The sequence below is a fragment of the Perissodus microlepis genome, chromosome 16 (genome assembly GCF_051167445.1).
Source record: "Perissodus microlepis isolate ML-2025 ecotype Zambia chromosome 16, ASM5116744v1, whole genome shotgun sequence".
NCBI lineage: Eukaryota > Metazoa > Chordata > Actinopteri > Cichliformes > Cichlidae > Perissodus > Perissodus microlepis.
Window position 1 is genome coordinate 4,679,335 of NC_140476.1, and position 18,036 is coordinate 4,697,370.

General features: G+C 40.4%; 1 protein-coding gene across 1 annotated transcript in view; it reads left to right on the forward strand.

Moving 5' to 3' along the window:
- LOC146370248 (tomoregulin-2-like) overlaps nucleotides 1-18,036 on the forward strand; it is a 131,068-nt gene that overhangs the window by 10,843 nt on the left and 102,189 nt on the right. The window contains exon 2 of the mRNA XM_084908932.1: nucleotides 3,536-3,645. Within this exon, the coding sequence (XP_084765058.1) occupies nucleotides 3,536-3,645 (110 nt within the window). The remainder of the gene's footprint in view (nucleotides 1-3,535; nucleotides 3,646-18,036) is intronic.

The window sequence follows — 18,036 nt, forward strand, 5'->3', positions numbered from 1 at the left end:
TGAGAAAAGTTAAACACCCAATTAGGAGGGTTTTTTTCATGCTCTAATTGTTTGATTAAATAAGGTTGATTAAAATAACCTAAAATTTAATTTTATTGCTCTTAAGAGACATTTGATCCCAAAGAAATGTGCATTTTCCCTGGGGGCTTTCATAATGGTCGCAGATAAAAGAATATGTATGTGTTTTAATTGTTGTTTAAACCTAAATACTCAGCATCTTCATCGTATACTTGCTTCATCTGTGTCTCGTGTTTAAAAGAAAAAAATAGATAAAACGTCACTCGCCTATTTGCTTTTCCCTTAAGGCTGCAAAGTATAAACTTGAGACATAAAAGAACAAAACCCACACTGTTCATCTTTGAACATCAAAGATGAATCTGTTTGATGTTCATATTTAGCTCCAAATTCCAATTTTGCCATGCTTTGTGGACCTTCTAACTGTGTTTTTCTTTTTAATGGTTAATTAAATATTTTAAAAATGCTTGCTAAAAGACACTGAACTGCATCTTTTCTCCAGGTTTTAGTCGTGTATATAACGTGCTGTACCCAAATACTGTCATTCCACTAATCTATACTGTGTATGCAGTTCGTGGGAACTTTAGTTGAACTGGTTTCCTTCCTTCTGAAAAGGTTTAGATTTATTTTCTTATTGTTAACTATCATGGGAATTCAAAACCACCAACTTCACGCTTTGGATGAAAATAGTCTGCTGCTTAAAATTACATCCTAAAATTTGACAATATCATATTAATTATTTATATTAGTCTGCTTTTTGTTATTTTGTTTTTCTGCCTTCTGTGCGCACTTATGGACTGATAAATGGCCAAATGACATGATACAACTGCCTCAGTGTTTGCATTTGATGTTTAAAAAGTGTTGTGTTCTCATCAGAAAAACAGTTATTTTGGCAGAAGTCATGAAATCTGCAATCACAGTCTTTTTGTCCTATTTGGGTGGAGTGAAAACAAGCTGTTCATGCAACCTTTTAAATGGAAACAGTGAAATAATGTGAAAAATGTACAGAGGTCCATTGTTCATTCATCTGGTGTGATGTCATGTGATTCATGACTCTAGATTTAGCATGCACTCTATATTAACTCTGCTTTTGGTCTCTAACAACTGCTCTGTTGATGTTCAGTACTCACCAGGAAGGGTACAGCAAATTATTAAAGCTTAACCTGACTGTTGTGGCTGAAAACAGTGTTAGGACCTCACTCTTTGCAGAGGGAGGATTAATATTAATTTAGTAATTAATATTAATAAAATAGCTGGATATTTTGCTAGAAAACACATTATAATTTCTTGAGAAAAAAACATCCATCCATCCATTCGCTACCGCTTATCCTTTTCAGGGTCGCAGGGGGTGCTGGAGCCAATCCCAGCTGTCATAGGGCGAGAGGCGGGGTACACCCTGGACAGGTCGAGAAAAAAACATGTATACCAGTAATATAGTCGACTGGACTTTAAGGGTTAACTGCAAATGCTTAGAGCAGGGGTCGGCAACTTGCGGCTCTTTAGTCCTTATACTGCGGCTCCGCGTGGTTTGGGAAAATAAATTACAAGTATTTAGCTGAAGTGTATTTTTTTTTTTGTATTAGTTCTTTTTAAACTTGTAGTTCTAAATTGAAAGATTGTGATATTGAAATATAAAAATAAAATTATATTTTATTATTTTTCGTCGCTCAAAATAAGCGTCACACTCGCGGAAGCCGGTATACTCGCCGAAATGCCGTGCATTTATCGAGACTTTCAACCCCAGGTAGGCCAATTATGGATCTTCGGATCCACATTATGTCAGCAGCTCCACCGCGAACTGTGTTAAAAACAAACACCGCTCCCGCCTCACAGATGACAGCTTACAGTCCTGCGTAAAGATGAAAGTGACTTCACTGTGTAATAAATAAATAAATAAATACATACATAAATATTTATGCAGAATTTTGCAAATATTTCTTTTTCATTTTTTTAGTAGCATAGTGCTTTTTTCCAATTTAAAATTCAGGTCAAGGCTCTGCTATGCTCCAAAAGCCCAAAGTCGATATAAGGCTGGCGGCTCACAACAGTTTTTCTTTGCTACATGGATCATTTTAGTTCAGCTAGGTGTCTTTCCTTTTTGTTATATTTCTTTAAGAGTTCAAAATGTGTTCATTACATAAATAAAATGTAATTTTCACTGTAGCACTTCATGGATTTCATAAACAACTCACTTTAGTTGTTCAGACAAAGCATAAAGGTAGAAAAAACAATATATACAGTGTTATCTTCATTTTAGATGTCACAAAGTATTTGCGGCTCCCAGTGTTTTCATTTGCGTGGAAACTGGGTCCAAATGGCTCTTTGGGTGTTAAAGGTTGCTGACCCCTGGCTTAGAGCAATAGAAAGCAGCCTGTCAGTCATGAATGCAATTTCATTTTGCATATAAGACAATTTACTGACATGTCTGTGATATGTCATATCTAATATATTCACTGATTCATGATGATGTAATACAATTTATAGCTGAATAAGGATGATAGACATGTCAATATAAACGTAAATAAAAAAATCTTCTGTAGTGAGACTACAGTCTGACCTGGGCATCATGGCCATGTTTATATAATTTAAGCCCTTTGGTTCATAAATATTCTCAGCAAAAAGTTCTCAGATTCGTTTGTCTGACAAATGTCTTAAGCTATAAAATTTTATTCAGTGATCTTTAAAAAAAAGGTCAGCTTTTCAACTTTTAACTTGGAATGCATTAAAATAATCTTTGTGCAAATAGATACTGCACGATTGCCGGGTTTATGTCAGCTGGAATTTGGTGGAATATACTTTAAATGTATTTTGGAAAAAGCCTTCATGCACATGTTACGGCCTTTGTGCACGTGGCCTTTTTTTAAAGCAATCACTTCAGGTAAGCTAACTGCCCTGAGCTCAGTCTACAGTCTCAGGCCCATGTGACTCGCTGATTTGATTCAGAAAGCTATGTTGGAGTCATTTGAGCTCCCTAACGCAGCCTGAATTGGATCATAGCCCAGTTTTGCCTCTGCTGGACAACGCCCCAGGAGTTAGTCTTGTTGTACACAAACAAATATTAAAGAGAAATAAATGGGTGGAGAAACAGAACAAATATGTTGTGTAGGACACAAAATTATACGCCATGACCTCAGTAATGAACCTAAATGTCACCTCTATTAAACATCTGAGTGCTTTCTAAAACGATGTATTAAAGAGCACTATCTACCATTCAATATCTCCAGCATCATCAGAACATCATGTAATATACCATCAACAAAAAATCTTTTGTTCACCTTTCAGCAGCGACTACTGCTTTTTCATTTGATCATTCTGGCAGCTAAGGACAAGGATTGCACTAGCATTGTGTTTTTGCACAGTAGACCTATGTGTTCCAAGAGTGCAGTGTGCTGAGGGAGATATGACTAATGGCAGAGGTTCATTAGGAACGACCCTGAATGGGTTTCAGGTTAGAGTTGCTTGAAGGCTCGACAGAAAAGCACTTAATCACTGTTGTCTCTTGTTGGCTTTGGTCCTCCAGGTTCCGATGACCGGGACACAGACCTGTTCTTGTGCGACACCAACACATGCAAGTTTGATGGGGAATGTCTAAGAATTGGGAACATGGTGACATGCATTTGCGATTTCAAGGTAAGATGTGACGTTTCTGTTACTGTTTCATTGTGTTTTTTTACTACAACGTTTTTCCTTTTGGTGTTAAATGTCTCTCTGCTAACCCTCCCCTGTCTTTATTAAAAGTTCATTCATGGTATCTATAACAATAAATGTAAGGCGGAGGTTTGATTTAATTGTATTATTTATACATTTGAAGAACTGTAATAGTGTCTGCCTTTCCAGCTTTTCCAAAATGTTGCCAATATTTATGCTAACATACAGAATAGTTAGCACATCTGCTAACTAGCTTACTACATATTTCATGCTATATTTTTTTCAGGGATTGTGCCCATTATTTACCATATGTTGACACATGTTGGTTAACTTTCCACTTTTGTCCTTGTCCAGATGGTAGCCATTAAAACAGGCGCTAGTTTCAAGGTTATAGCATCAATGCTACAGTCACACAAGGGAAAATAGTGTTTATAGACTGCGGCACAAACAAAATAATTACAACTCTGTGGAATGAACTTTAATCTCTTTGAATTTGAAGTAGTTGCTTCTAACAAAGGGACCAGGTCTGCAACCACTTGTGGTTAGTTGCTGTGTAAGAGAGCAATAAAACAGCAGTAAGATGAATAAGATGAACCCAGTTATGGCAGTTATACGGAATGTGTTTGTGATGAAACAGCAATTAACTGTAGTAAATCAGCAAAAAATTGCATATCTGCTGCCTTCTGTACATGAGGACACTCACATTAAAAAGGAATTCACAGTAAAAGCTTAGAGCTGGCCAAAACCCTGTGGCAGATTGGCGAATAACAATTTTGTCCCAAGTAGTTTGCTGTTCTGTTTTGTTTTGTTGTTTTGTTTTTCTAGCATGACTGAGACATTACCTGGCTGGTGCAATCTATGTTAAATCTATGTTAATTTTGTGTATTCATTTAGTTACTGTGTGAATTTGTAGCACTTGAAGAAATGCTTCATTGGAACAAAATAAATAGTGTGCACGGTACACTATAATCCCTCAATCCAATTGCTGCATTTTATAAATGCACAAATGATCATTCTAAACATCTGATTAGTGTTATGTAAAATGATGATTACTAAGTGTCTGGAATCTCAGTTCAGTACAGCTGCAACAGTCGTGAAAACCAGGGCCCTTAGTCTAGCCTCCTTTATTTTAATATATTTAACAGTCAAAGGCCAGGAGTGTGTGTGTGTGTGTGTGTGTGTGTGTGTGTGTGTGTGTGTGTGTGTGTGTGTGTGTGTGTGTGTGTGTTTTTTTGCTTTCAGCACAATAAATCTAAATGATTTGAGCGTCAAATGCTGAAACTAATTAAAATTGCACTTGTATACGTGTAAAAATGGCACGTATAAAAGAAAAATAATAATGAAACACAGCAAAAAACACACTTGTGTTATTGGAAATATACACCTATAATAACTTGAAAGTTAATCTGTGATGCGTCTGAAGAAAGAATTTAAAGATTTATAGAATCGATTGGATCGAAGTCCATTGTCTCTATTAGACGATATTAGGCCCAAGGGGAGGTGCTCGCATACCATGAGCCCAGTTTATAGCTTGCTCTGAAATTTGACATCGCTATCCTGGTATACTACACTCTCCACATTCATAAACAAGACTGTCACTGATGAGACCAAAGACTGAAAGGCCCTCGTTAACGGCATAAATCTAGGAAATTAGGCTGTTCTTGATAATGACTCATACTTAACTTTATGGCCAGACCTATAATAAAAAAGGAGCAAGCCAGTCAGCAGAGTATTGATTTTTGTATAACGTTTGCAAGCTTTGCCAATGAATATGCTATACAGAGCCCCTGATAATAGAAACCACTGGGATCTGAGGATGTGGCACGTGTTCTCATCTGTCGCTTTTATCAGAACGTCATCAGCGCGAGCAGGCACTAGGCAGGCTGACACTCGATTGGTCACCAGTTTTTATCTCAATTTCGTACTTCCCTGGGAGCAAACGTTAACAGAGGCCTGCAGATAAATGACATTACAGCTCCATTCCTCTTCAAGAGATCTCACACTGATACTGCTGTCGCTGTGCATTCAGGCGCTCTCTGTGCTCTCAGAAAAGAACAGGTCACACCACAATTTCTGCCTTAATACCATGAGTAAGAGGGCAACTTTCTATGCATCTTTGTTTTGTTTGTGTGGAGGAGTTCCTGATGTCAGTCTCTTTATTTCATCAGTCAACATAAACATGACCCCCCTAGCCTAGCAGGCGATGCCATGCCCTGAAATAATCAGTCACTACTAATCACTGTCAAATAAATGGATCCAAGATTTTTCTCCTGTTGGCAGTTTGTTCAAGCTTTCAGAGGGGAACGTTGCATAAATTCTCATCTTGGATGGATTTCCTCTGTTCCAGAGGAATCTATGTGTGCACACATTCGCACACAAAAACCCCAAGCAAGAGACATGCAAGGGACTGTGAAGAGGAAGAGAGTTTGATGTGGTGGAATCAATGGACACTATTCATTGCCAAGATGCATTAGATTCGCCTCACACTGACTCTTTAAAGAACCAAGACTTTCTCTCGCTAACACAAGTCAAACTGCTACACAGCAGCGTGCGCTCTTGTACCTGAAAATGAGTTACGTCTTGTCTTTGCTAATGCAATGCCCTGACTAATCACATAAAGTTTGCCGGTAATTCATCTCACAGCAGCTGCCGGGCAAAGCTATTGTTGCCGGTTTGGTTTTGTTAATGTCAGGTCACAGTGCTGATTCCCAAAGGGATCGTCCAGTCTAAAAGTATGTGCGCGCACGGCGATGTGAAATACTTCAACTCAAACTGTCCACTAAAGGGTAACTGGAACAATTTATTGTTCTTAGTAATGGTTCTTTTTAACAGAAAAGTTGGGAGTTGCTGGAAAAATATCCAATAACTAGACACAAAATTTACATATAGCTGTTCTCAGACTCTGAAAGATATAAAACATCATGGAAGCAAATAAAGGAGCTTTAAATATAGGCAGGAATGTCTGGGTTTTTTTTGTTGCTTTGTTATGTTTGATTACTGGGCTTTTTTTCTCCCAAAAAATAATTTAATGAATTTTCATTTTATTTATTTATTTGTTAGTAGTAATTCCAACAGGAAACCACACTTTTAAGTCATCTATCCTAAACTGTCATGGCTAAAGATAAAAGATGGATGTGGCAGGTGATGCTGGAGTAGCCTACTGGGAGCTTTGGGACTATTTCCCGTTTTAACTGTTGAGCAAATTAAATTAGATAAACATCAAGTTAATCTGCTCTAAAAGTAAGACTCATACTGCACCTTTTACAGCTTTGATATTGGAGCCTCTGGATGGATGCTATAACCTGAGGGAATCCCCCCGCCTATATCACTAAAGTTGGTCTAGCACATAAAGGATTAGATCGGTCATTTTATCATTGATATTTTCTCAACAAAAGCTGGCAAGAGATTAGGAGTCTTTTAATTATTACTGAATCTCTCCTGTAAAACAAGAAATGCATCAGATAAACTTGAGTTTTGCATGTTAGGGCTATTTGTACAATTGAGTATAAGAAATGGTCAAAAATGTCATTAAAAATAAAAAATGCAGTCCTTAAAAATCTTGCAGTTAAAGGTTTTCATATATTTTTGAGCAAGTGATAACGAAATGTTCTGCTATGAATGAGGATGGTCAAGAAGTTAGTTAGCGAGGAGGACAGGACTGCTTGATAGGATACTGGGAAAAACAATGTTTATGAACCACATTAACTGCACTTTCAAGTAGAAAAAACCCACACAAACCCACAGAGAACATGATAAATGGATCCTGCATGAAATCCAGATGTTCATACGCTTCCCATGTTTACATTGTAGATTGGAAGAAATCTATCACGTAAATTCAAATAAGATTAAAGGCTATTGAGCCAAGTCATTCATATTTTTTACAGCATTTCACATACATAAAGTCAAAGATACAAGCAGAATTATTAAATGAATAATTGATTAAAGTTGTTAAATCAATAGCTTGAAGGTATCCATGAAATTACAGCCGTATCCTGACTTTAATATCAATCAATACTGATGGATTTAATACTGGGGTGGGGGGTTTGTATAACTTAGTGTTGTTTAGGAGACTGATGAGAAACTAAAAGAAAAGTTTAAACTGAATTGTGCTGTCATTTATGCCGTTTTCTCCACCATAAAAATGGTTTGTAGCTTGAAGCTAGTGGCACATGATGTGTCTTAATGTATCAGCTCTTACATGTTCAATAGACTCTTAGAAAAATACAGGAATCAAATAAAGTGTTGTTGTTTTTTTATATCTGTAATCAGATAAAGTTAGAACAAAGTGCTACAGTGTTTGGTAGGTTAGAATAAAATAGCTCAAAGAATAATGAGTTTTTCCCCACATGGTGTAATTAGTAGTATAAGTATGCATAGCATACCTTCATGAGTCTCTTCCAAACACAATAGCAAGGTTTTTGGGTCAAGAATGAATGCAGTAATATTCTTCAGAGAAAGTTCAAAATCTGTCATAGCCTACAGCAGGAACAAATTCAGGAACAGTCATGCTCTTGTTCCTGCTGAAAACAGCGTTAACATTATAGCTGCAGCTCTGTAACACTAGTTAACACTACTTAGCTTACACTTTTTGCATTTTGTTTAATTTTCTGCTGGATTCATGCATTTAATCGACAAAAGGTAATGATGGCAAATAATTTTTAATGGCAGCGAAATACTGGTACTTAGGTGCAAATTAGTGCAACAGGTCAATCAATTAATTTAATTTGTGTGAAGGAGAGTGAGTGTTTTAGGTAGCAGAGGAAGCTTTATTTATCTGCAGTGTAATTACACAATGAATTTGTCTCTCACGTTAGAATTTAATAAATGTTTTCTATCAAAGTCAGTGAAATTACCACTAAATGTTTTCAGTGGCTTAGTGTATTAAACAAAATAAGATGACACTTTAAAGGCAAATGTCCTTTCAAAAACATTGGCGACACCAACGTTATCAATTACTGCTTATTAAGCCTGTGTTTATTCAGGTAAGTGAATCAGTAGAAGAATTTGGGAACAAGTTAAAAATAAAAAATGCAAATGCTAGAAAATTTAATCATTTTTACAAAACTTTGGAGTAAACAAAGTGTTGGCAAAATTCATGACCAAAGCTTGTGACAGACTGTGTGCAAGCAAATCTTTGACAGAAATTCCTTTTGAAAGGCGTTCAAGTCTCAAAGGGCAGAGAGTTGGAAAGCACCGTGAGTAGATCCAGCAGCTCTGTTTATGAGTAAGATGTTACATTACAGCTGAATGTGAATGGAATATGTGTAAAATCATCCAAGCATCTCCCGCCGAAGGTGTTGCAGATGAATGAGAGGCAGATGTTAACACAGCAGATGTAAGTAATGTGATGGGTCATTTATCTCGGGATTATGTACTACTCGAGGCTGATGACTACCAGCCCAGAGTCCTTGTAGTGTTCCAGGTAGGTCATGTTTAGTTTATAAAAGTTTCTGCAAATTGCCTGGCACCAGTAACACATTTCCTGAAGCAGTGCACTGAATGTTATTGCTGCTCAGGATAGTTTAGCCCTGTTATCTTTAGAAATACTTTTTTTTTTCTATTTAAGAATTGAATCGCATAAAAGACTCTTGCAGGATTTTATCTGTGTGGCTGTTAATGAGTTTGACAGAGCGACATTCAACTAGAACTACTTTCAGTACAGTGTTCCGCTAGGGTTAGCTATAATGCAATAATTTTTGTGCAATTTTGCGTGGCTTTTTTTTTTCCAGCGCATTGTATTCTGCTTTCTGATCGGCTGTAAACCGCTGTCAATCAATCTCCTCCATGCCGTATCTCCTGTACAGTGCAGAATGCGTTCAGTTTTACATAAATCTTCGATCACTAGCAGTGTGACTCTGAAGTGCTGTATTATATGTTTGTAAGTTTCATCCCCAACAAAAACATCCATCCATTTTCTTCCGCTTTATCCGGGGCCGGGTCACGGGGGCAGCAGCCTAAGCAGAGAAGCCCAGACCTCCCTCTCCCCAGCCCCCTCCTCTAGCTTATCCGAGGGAACACCAAGGCATTCCCAGGCCAGCCGAGAGATATAATTTCTCCAGCGTGTCCTGGGTCTGCTCCGGGGCTTCCTCCTGGTGGGACATGCCCGGAACACCTCACCCAGGAGGCATCCTTGTCAGATGCCTGAACCACCTCAGCTGGCTCCTTTCGATGTGGAGGAGCAGTGGCTCTACTCTGAGCCCCTCCCGGATTTCCGCCGCTTGTATCCGCGATCTCGTTCTTTCGGTCACTACCCACAGCTCGTGGCCATAGGTGAGGGTAGGGACGTAGATCGACCGGTAAATTGAGAGCTTCGCTTTTACACTCAGCTCTCTCTTCACCACGATGGACCGGTGCAGCTTCCGCATCACTGTGGCTGTCTATCTCCGGCTCCCTTCTCCCATCACTCGTGAACAACACCCCGAGATACTTGAACTCCTCCACTTGGGGCAGGAACTTATTCCCCACCCGGAGGGGGCACTCCACCCTTTTCCGGCTGAGAACCATGGCTTCAGATTTGGAGGTACTGATCCTCATTCCCGCTGCTTCACACTTGGCTGCGAACCATTCCAGTGTGAGCTGGAGGCCATCACCCGATGAAGCCAACAGAACCATATCATGCGCAAAAAGCAGAGATGAGATTCTGAGGCCACTGAAGTGAAAGCCCTCTGCCACCTGGCTGCGCCTAGAAATCCTGTCCATAAAAATTATGAACAGAATCGGTGACAAAGGGCAGCCCTGGTGGAACGAGTCCGACTTATTGCCAGCAATGCGAACCAAGCTCTTGCAACGGTTGTATAGGGATCGAATGGCTCGTAGCAATGGGCCAGACACCCCATACTCCCGCAGCACCTCCCACAGGACACCCCGAGGGACACGGTCGAATGCCTTCTCCAAGTCCACCGCCCAACAATTTTCTCAGTCGAAGTCAGCAGCGCTCCGCCAGCACTATACACAGTGCAGGTAGAGCACCGCGTTCCCCTCTTAAGACGCCTGATGGTTTGCCAGAATCTCTTTGAGGCAGTCCAAAAGTCTTTTTCCATGGCCTCTTCGAATTCCTCCCACACCCGAGTTTTTGCTTAAGCCACTGCCCGAGCCGCATTCCGCTTGGCCTATCGGTATCTCTCAGCTGCCTCCGAAGTCCCACAGGCTAACCAAGCCCGATAGGACTCCTTCTTCAGCCTGGTGGCTCCCTTCACCTCTGGTGTCCACCATTTGGTTCGGGGGTTACCACTATAACAGGCACCAACCACCTTGTGGCCGCAGCTCAATGCAGCATCTTCAGCAATGGAGATGCTGAACATGGTCCATTCAGACTCAATGTCCCCAGTCTCCCTTGTAATGCTGTTGTAGCTCTGCCGGAGATGTGCGTTCAAGATCTCACGGACTGGGGCCTCTGCTAGACGGTACCAGCACACCACACTCACTACGCGTTTAGGTCCACCGGGTCTGTCCAGTGTCCTCCCCCGCCACCTGATCCAACTGACCACCAGGTGGTGATCAGTTGACAGCTCAGCCCCTCTCTTTACCCGAGTGTCCAGAACGTATGGTCGCAGGTCAGGTGATACAATTAGAAAATTGACCTGCGGCCTAGAGCATCCTGGTGCCACGTGCACTTATGGACACTCTTATGTTCGAACAAGGTATTCGTTATGGCCAAACTGTGATTTGCACAGAAGTCCAGCAACAAAACACTGCTCGGGTTCAGATCAGGGAGGCCGTTCCTCCCAATCACGCCACTCGAGGTCTCGTTGTCATCTCGTTGTCATTACCCACGTGAGCATTAAAGTCTCTAGAACAACAGAGTCTTCAGGTTGAGCACCTTCCAGCACCCCACCCAGGGACTCTAAGAAGGCCGGGTACTCTGAACTGCCACTCGGCGCTTAAGCACAGATGACAGTGTGTGCGGGTGCACGGGTATGTTGGTATGGGTATATATATATATTTGTAGGTTGTGTATCCTTGAGGTGTTAATGGGCTTATTGAAAATGTGTATATGTGCGTATGTGTATATACGTATGTATGGATAGATAGAAACATATATGTATATACATATATATATATATATATAAAAAAAAAAATACACATGACATATAATGTAATTGCAAGGAGGTATTTCTATTTCTGTAGTCTATTGATACTAGATAGTGGAAAAGGGGTGGGATTAAATAAGCTTATGCTTCTTCCTGCTCCTTTTTGAACATGAACGTTATTTGGAGTTGTGGTTGCTCGTTTTCCTTTTGTTTTGCTTTGTTCATTTGTCTCTTTTAATTCTATTTTGTTGTACTTTTTCAACATGTTCAAAATAAAGATTCAATCAATCAATCAATCACAGTCAGGACCCATTCCCTGACCCTAAGGCGCAGGGAACAAACCCTCTCATCCACCGAGAAGAACCCCAACGTACCGGCAGCAAGCCGAGGGGATATTAGAATACCCACCCCAGCCAGCCGCCTCTCACCAGGGGCAACTCCAGGCTGAGATAGAGTCCAGCCCCTCTCCAGGAGACTGGTTCCAGAGACCAAGCCATCTAGCTGATACCTCTCAACCTCATGCACTAACTCAGGCTCCTTCCCCACCAGACAGGTGACATTCCATGTCCCAATTGCCAGTCTTGGTAGCCAAGGATCAGTCCGCCAGGGCCTCTGCTCCTGGCCCCCACCCGGCACACAATGCACCCGACCCCTATGGCGCCTCCTGCGGGTGGTGGGCCTGCGGGAGGGTGGGCCCATGTCCCCTTTTCGGGCTGTGCCCGGCCGGGCCCCATGGACTAAGGCCCGGCCACCAGACGCTCGCCCTCGGGCACCCTCCCCGGGCCTGGCTCCAGGGTGGGGCCCCAGTAACCCTATCCCGGGCAGGGTAAACTGTTCCCTCAATGTCTTCTTCATAAGGGTCAACAAAAACAATGTCCATCAAAGGCACCTGCGGTAGCACCCAAAAGGCAGAGGAAGATGGTAACCTGGACATGGGTTTCATCTTTGGTTTCATTCTATAATACTGGACTTATTTTTCTACGAAGGTTTGAACTTTGAGAGTGTTTAAACAAGAGAGAAAAGTGTGAAAATGTTCATGCCTGTCTGAAAAAAGTGTATAAAGTGTGTAGTGAGGGGTTTTATAGCCCTAAAACATCTATAATAATTGTAAAAAATAAAGCTGGCTACTTCGCAGATTTCACCTTTCGCGGGTTATTTTTAGAATGTAACTCCCGCAATAAACGAGGGAACACTGTAATCCTTATAATAAAAGTGCCTTTTAGATTCACACTGTGGCATTATGATTATGAAAGTGTATGTACGGTTAAGGTTTTATGAATAGGTGCTAAAAATCAACATAACTGAGAGCTGATTTTCCCTTTAGGCTGCTTTGAAAATACATTGGCTCTGAGGATCTCATTTAATACTGCTTCACAAAGTCTCAACGTTGTCTGTGTGGGTTTAAATAAAAATGTCATAGTAATAAATAAATATAGGAAAAAAGTAGTTGACTCTTTTGTCTATGTCTTCATGTCTATGTCTTCGTAAAAAGTTTTGTGTTGATTTTATGATCTCAGTCATTAGTTTCCAGTTAGTTCCCATTAGAATTAAAAATGATGATAAAGACGACAGTTTTAGTATTGGCCTATCTTGTGACCGACAAGTTGGTACTTTATGAATACAGTGTCCCTTGGCTTTTTTTTTTAAATACAAATTCACCTCTCACCAAGACAGCAATGGCAAAAACATTCACTTTCATAATAAGAACACATTAACCAATGGGTTACTTCATGGGTTGTGCCAAAAGACGATGATCTCGGAAATCCGTGAGGGTTGATTATTAAATTCATATTCAGTTCTAAATTGCCCTCCTGTAATTTCATATCAGCATATAACCAACACTTGCAACAGGATCATGTCTCTCTGTACATCCCCCCACGTGGCACCTCTGCCCTCTTTATCACCTCTTTGTAACTTTTCCGCTTACTGTCTGTTTGAAGATGAAACATTATGCTTCACATATGGAGGACTCTGTGAGTCATTCTACACATGTAAAAATACATTTGGGAGACAAACTCCCTGGTATCACTTTCTGTTGCCAGTAGCAGTAGCACTGCTGTGTTTGGGCAATTACCCTGCCACTGACGCTATCAGATGGTTATCAAACATTTGCTGCGCATATTGGATGATTTGACTAGGAAGGAGGTTGTCCAGCCCTATTACATAAATCTTTTATATACCCTTGTATATTCCACAAAAACAACAACATTATTCATTCAAATAGGCAAAACGACCTCTGAGCGCTACGTGTACATGTTTTCCTCATAAATGACCTTTTGTAGTCATGGAGATAACACATTGTCTGAGACAGAAGTAGTTTAACGTCATAGCAGTGCAAACGCTCTTAGAGAGGAGGTTTAGGGTGGACAGTGTGCTTTGACAGCTGTTCCCATCCTGTCTCCTGCTATGACTTGTAACTGCTATTTTATGGTATATTATATGTAATTGAGATCCTTATCTGTGGAAAGCTATTAATATCACGTTTAAAAATAAGACCAGTTATTAGCTAATAACACAACTGTATACAATCAGGCATATGTAGCACCTTTATTATATAAACTGAAGAAGTTGGGAAGTTGCTGTGGCTTTTGATGGCAGCAAGACATCTCTAATAGAGCTGGGACAGTACCATGTTTACCACTGTGGAGCATCCCCTCTTCAGTCCATAAAAGCTGGTTACTGAGGAGATCAGTTGCTGGGTTTATGGGAGAGATTGTTGTCCCTTTCTTTTCTGATATATGATTCTACCTGCTCAACATTCCTGGGTCTTCTTTGTTGTATTTTTCACTTCATGATGCACCAAGTGTTTTCAGTTGGTGAAAGGTCTGGCCTGCAGGCAGGGCAGTTCAGCACGTGGACTCTTCTGCTCTGATGTCATGCTGTTTAAATAGATACAGTGTTCAGTTTAGCATTGTCTTGTTGAATAATGCAGCGCCTTCCCTCCCTGAAAAACATAATGTCTGGATGGGAGCACATGATGCTCTAAAACCTGTATATACCTTGCAGCACTGATGGTGCCTTTCCAGATGTGCAAGCTGCCAATTCCATAGTCACTAATGCATTGCCATATCATCGGAGATGGAGGCTTTTGAAGTGAGTGCTGATATCAAGCCAGATGGTCTCACTTCTGTTCACTCCAGAGGATCCGGCATCCATGTTTTCCAAATGATTTATATAACCATAGATTACATTTTCATTTTGCCCAAGTCAATTTTTAATGAGAATAGAAGGCCCATAGTAGAGAATGACATCTCTGGATTGGGTTCACATATGGCTTCTTCTTTAAAAGACAGAGATTTTACCTGCTTCTTGGATGATATGCTAAATTGTGTTCACAGACAGTGTTTTCTAGAATTTCTGAGCCCATGCCTTGATTTCTTTCACAGAAGCATAAATGGTTTTAATGTAGTGCTCTACACCTCTAGCATTAATTTTTGACTTTGTCCCTTGCGTACAGTGATTTCTCCAGATTCTATTTTGAGTTTATGAACTGTAGAAGAGGAGTTATTTACAGCCTGTGCGCTTTTACAGGAACATCATGTTGAAATTCGTAGATTGGTGAACTCTGTACACATCTTTACTTCTGAGAAACTCTGTAAGATACTTTTTTGTATCTAATCCTGTCAGCGAGATGTTGCCAATTAACCTAATTAGTTGTAAAATGTTTCTCCAGCTGTTCCTATTTCACACCACTTACTTTTCCAGCCTTTCGCCACCCCCGTCCCAACTTTTCTGAGATCTGTCACTACTATCAAATTCAATGAAAACTATTTTTTTTCTTAAATGGCAGTTTTTGTAAGTTTGAACATTTGATATGTTTTCAATATACTATTGGAGTGAAATAGGAGTTAATGAGATGTCCAAATAGTTTCATTTTCACAGCTCAACTTTTGTGAAATTTGGGTTGTATAGATTACCTGCCCTCTAGTGGATCGTCGCTGCAATGAGGGAAGGGGAGTGTCATTTTTACCTACTGCTGTGTCAGTAATTTAGCTTTTTTTTTTGAAGTACAAGAGAGTTAAAATTTAGCAAGACAAATATTGACTTGAAGTTAGAAAGATATACAGAGCAATACTTCAGGCCAGGGTACACAAATGTTGTGTATGCAGGTAGTGTAGTGTGGTGTAAAATCTGTGCATGCAGGCACTATCCTGCCTTACCTCTCTAAATACATCCAACACTGTACATTCAGACTGCAAAGCAAATTTATTGACTTTATATAAAAGAATTTAGGATAATGTTGGCAGCACATTTGGTCCTCAATGTGCTCCCTGCTGGTTGTTTGATGTGGCCACTCCTCGCTGTTATGCCTGACCTCAAATTGCTCTCCCACTTTTCACCACCGGAAGCCGTCTAATGTTTGGGTTGTGATGGCCAGATTGCTGAAGCTCGCAGCACATCAAAGAGGGATGAGAGCTAATGTGGGTTCATATGTTGTTGATGGGAGGGTGTGGAAGGGCATTGCGTCCTTCATATTGCACTAAACAAGAAGCTGTGAAAACGTTTTGACACACACCTTTCAGAAGCACGTACACACAGCAACAAATGCCTGAGTGCACCTTAAACAGCGGAAACACACCTGGCCTTCCCTCTCTCCCCACCTTCCTCCTTCAACAGATTAACACAACACCCCATTCACTTCCACACAAATAAGCTAAAATCATGAAATCCACACACCGTCACACAGGCCCAGGTGGTACTGACAGTAGCTTTTGATGTAGACCCCATTCCATATATTTGCATTCATTTATAATCATTTTATCCAGGGCCATGTGTACCTACTGGGAGTGAGCTTTTGAATAATAGTGAGTTTATTTCCTCGAGCTGACCAGTATCACAGTTTTGTCAGTGATCTAGATTTGGCTGTTCGCTGCAGCGAGTGGACAGCAGTGTGACTTTCTTTCACATCATGGAAATCAGTTGGTGAAATTTGATGGTGGAAAAAGACTGTCGCGGAGAGCTCTCATGTACATATTATGAAGTCATCACTAAAACAATGATTGGATATGATCTACCTTTTAATATAACAGATTTTAGAAATACCCATATTACAAAATCACAGTTAAATGTGTTTAAGTTACTTTCTTTAACAGTGATAAAGAATAATCCAAAATGCTGCAGCAAGAGTACTGACAGGGACTAGAAGGAGAGAGCATATTTCTCCTGTTTTGGCTTCCCTTCATTGGCTTCCTGTTAAGTCCAGAATTGAATTCAAAATCCTGCTCCTCACATACAAGGTCTTAAATAATCAGGCCCCATCTTATCTTAATGACCTTGTAGTACCATATCACCCTATTAGAGCACTTCGCTCTCGCTCTGCAGGCCTACTTGTTGTTCCTAGAGTATTTAAAAGTAGAATGGGAGGCAGAGCCTTCAGTTTTCAGGCCCCTCTTCTGTGGAACCAGCTTCCAGTTTGGATTCGGGAGACAGAAACTATCTCTACTTTTAAGATTAAGCTTAAAACTTTCCTTTTTGCTAAAGCATATCGGTAGGGCTGGACCAGGTGACCCTGAATCCTCCCTTAGTTATGCTGCAATAGACGTAGGCTGCCGGGGGATTCCCATGATGCATTGAGTATTTCCTTTTCAGTCACCTTTCTCACTCACTATGTATTAATAGACCTCTCTGCATTGAATCATATCTGTTATTAACCCCTGTCTCTCTTCCACAGCATGTCTTTTATCCTGTCTTCCTTCTCTCACCCCAACCGGTCGCAGCAGATGGCCGCCCCTCCCTGAGCCTGGTTCTGCCGGAGGTTTCTTCCTGTTAAAAGGGAGTTTTTCCTCCCCACTGTCGCCAAAGTGCTTGCTCATAGGGGGTCATATGATTGTTGGGTTTTTCTCTGTATCTATGAAGCGCCTTGAGGCGACTTTTGTTGTGATTTGGCGCTATATAAATAAAATTGAATTGAATTGAATTGAATAAATTACATTAGTCTTAGCTTGAACTTTTGATTTTGGTTGAACAAGCACATCAGTTAAAGCAGCAGCATTTTTGTGGGAGGCATTCCTAAAGAAAATACAAAATACACTTTTGGTTCAAGTGGTTATACTCCATGAGGAGACATTCTGTTATTTCAGCTCAGGTTTTGAACTATTCCTGCTGCAAGTGCAACACAAAAGAGTTGAATGGAATGTTGTTGCTCTAAGCATTTTGTTCTGCTTCGAAATGCTTGACAGTACTTCATAACAAAAAGCAACATTTTTAGATTAGTTTCTGTAAAGATTAGTTTCTGAATTATTATGTTTTAGTTGAGTAGGAGGCTTTGAGAAGCACAAGTGGAATTCCAATCTTTATATCAGAAAGGACCCCTAAAAGAAGATGGTTATTTCCATCTGTAGCA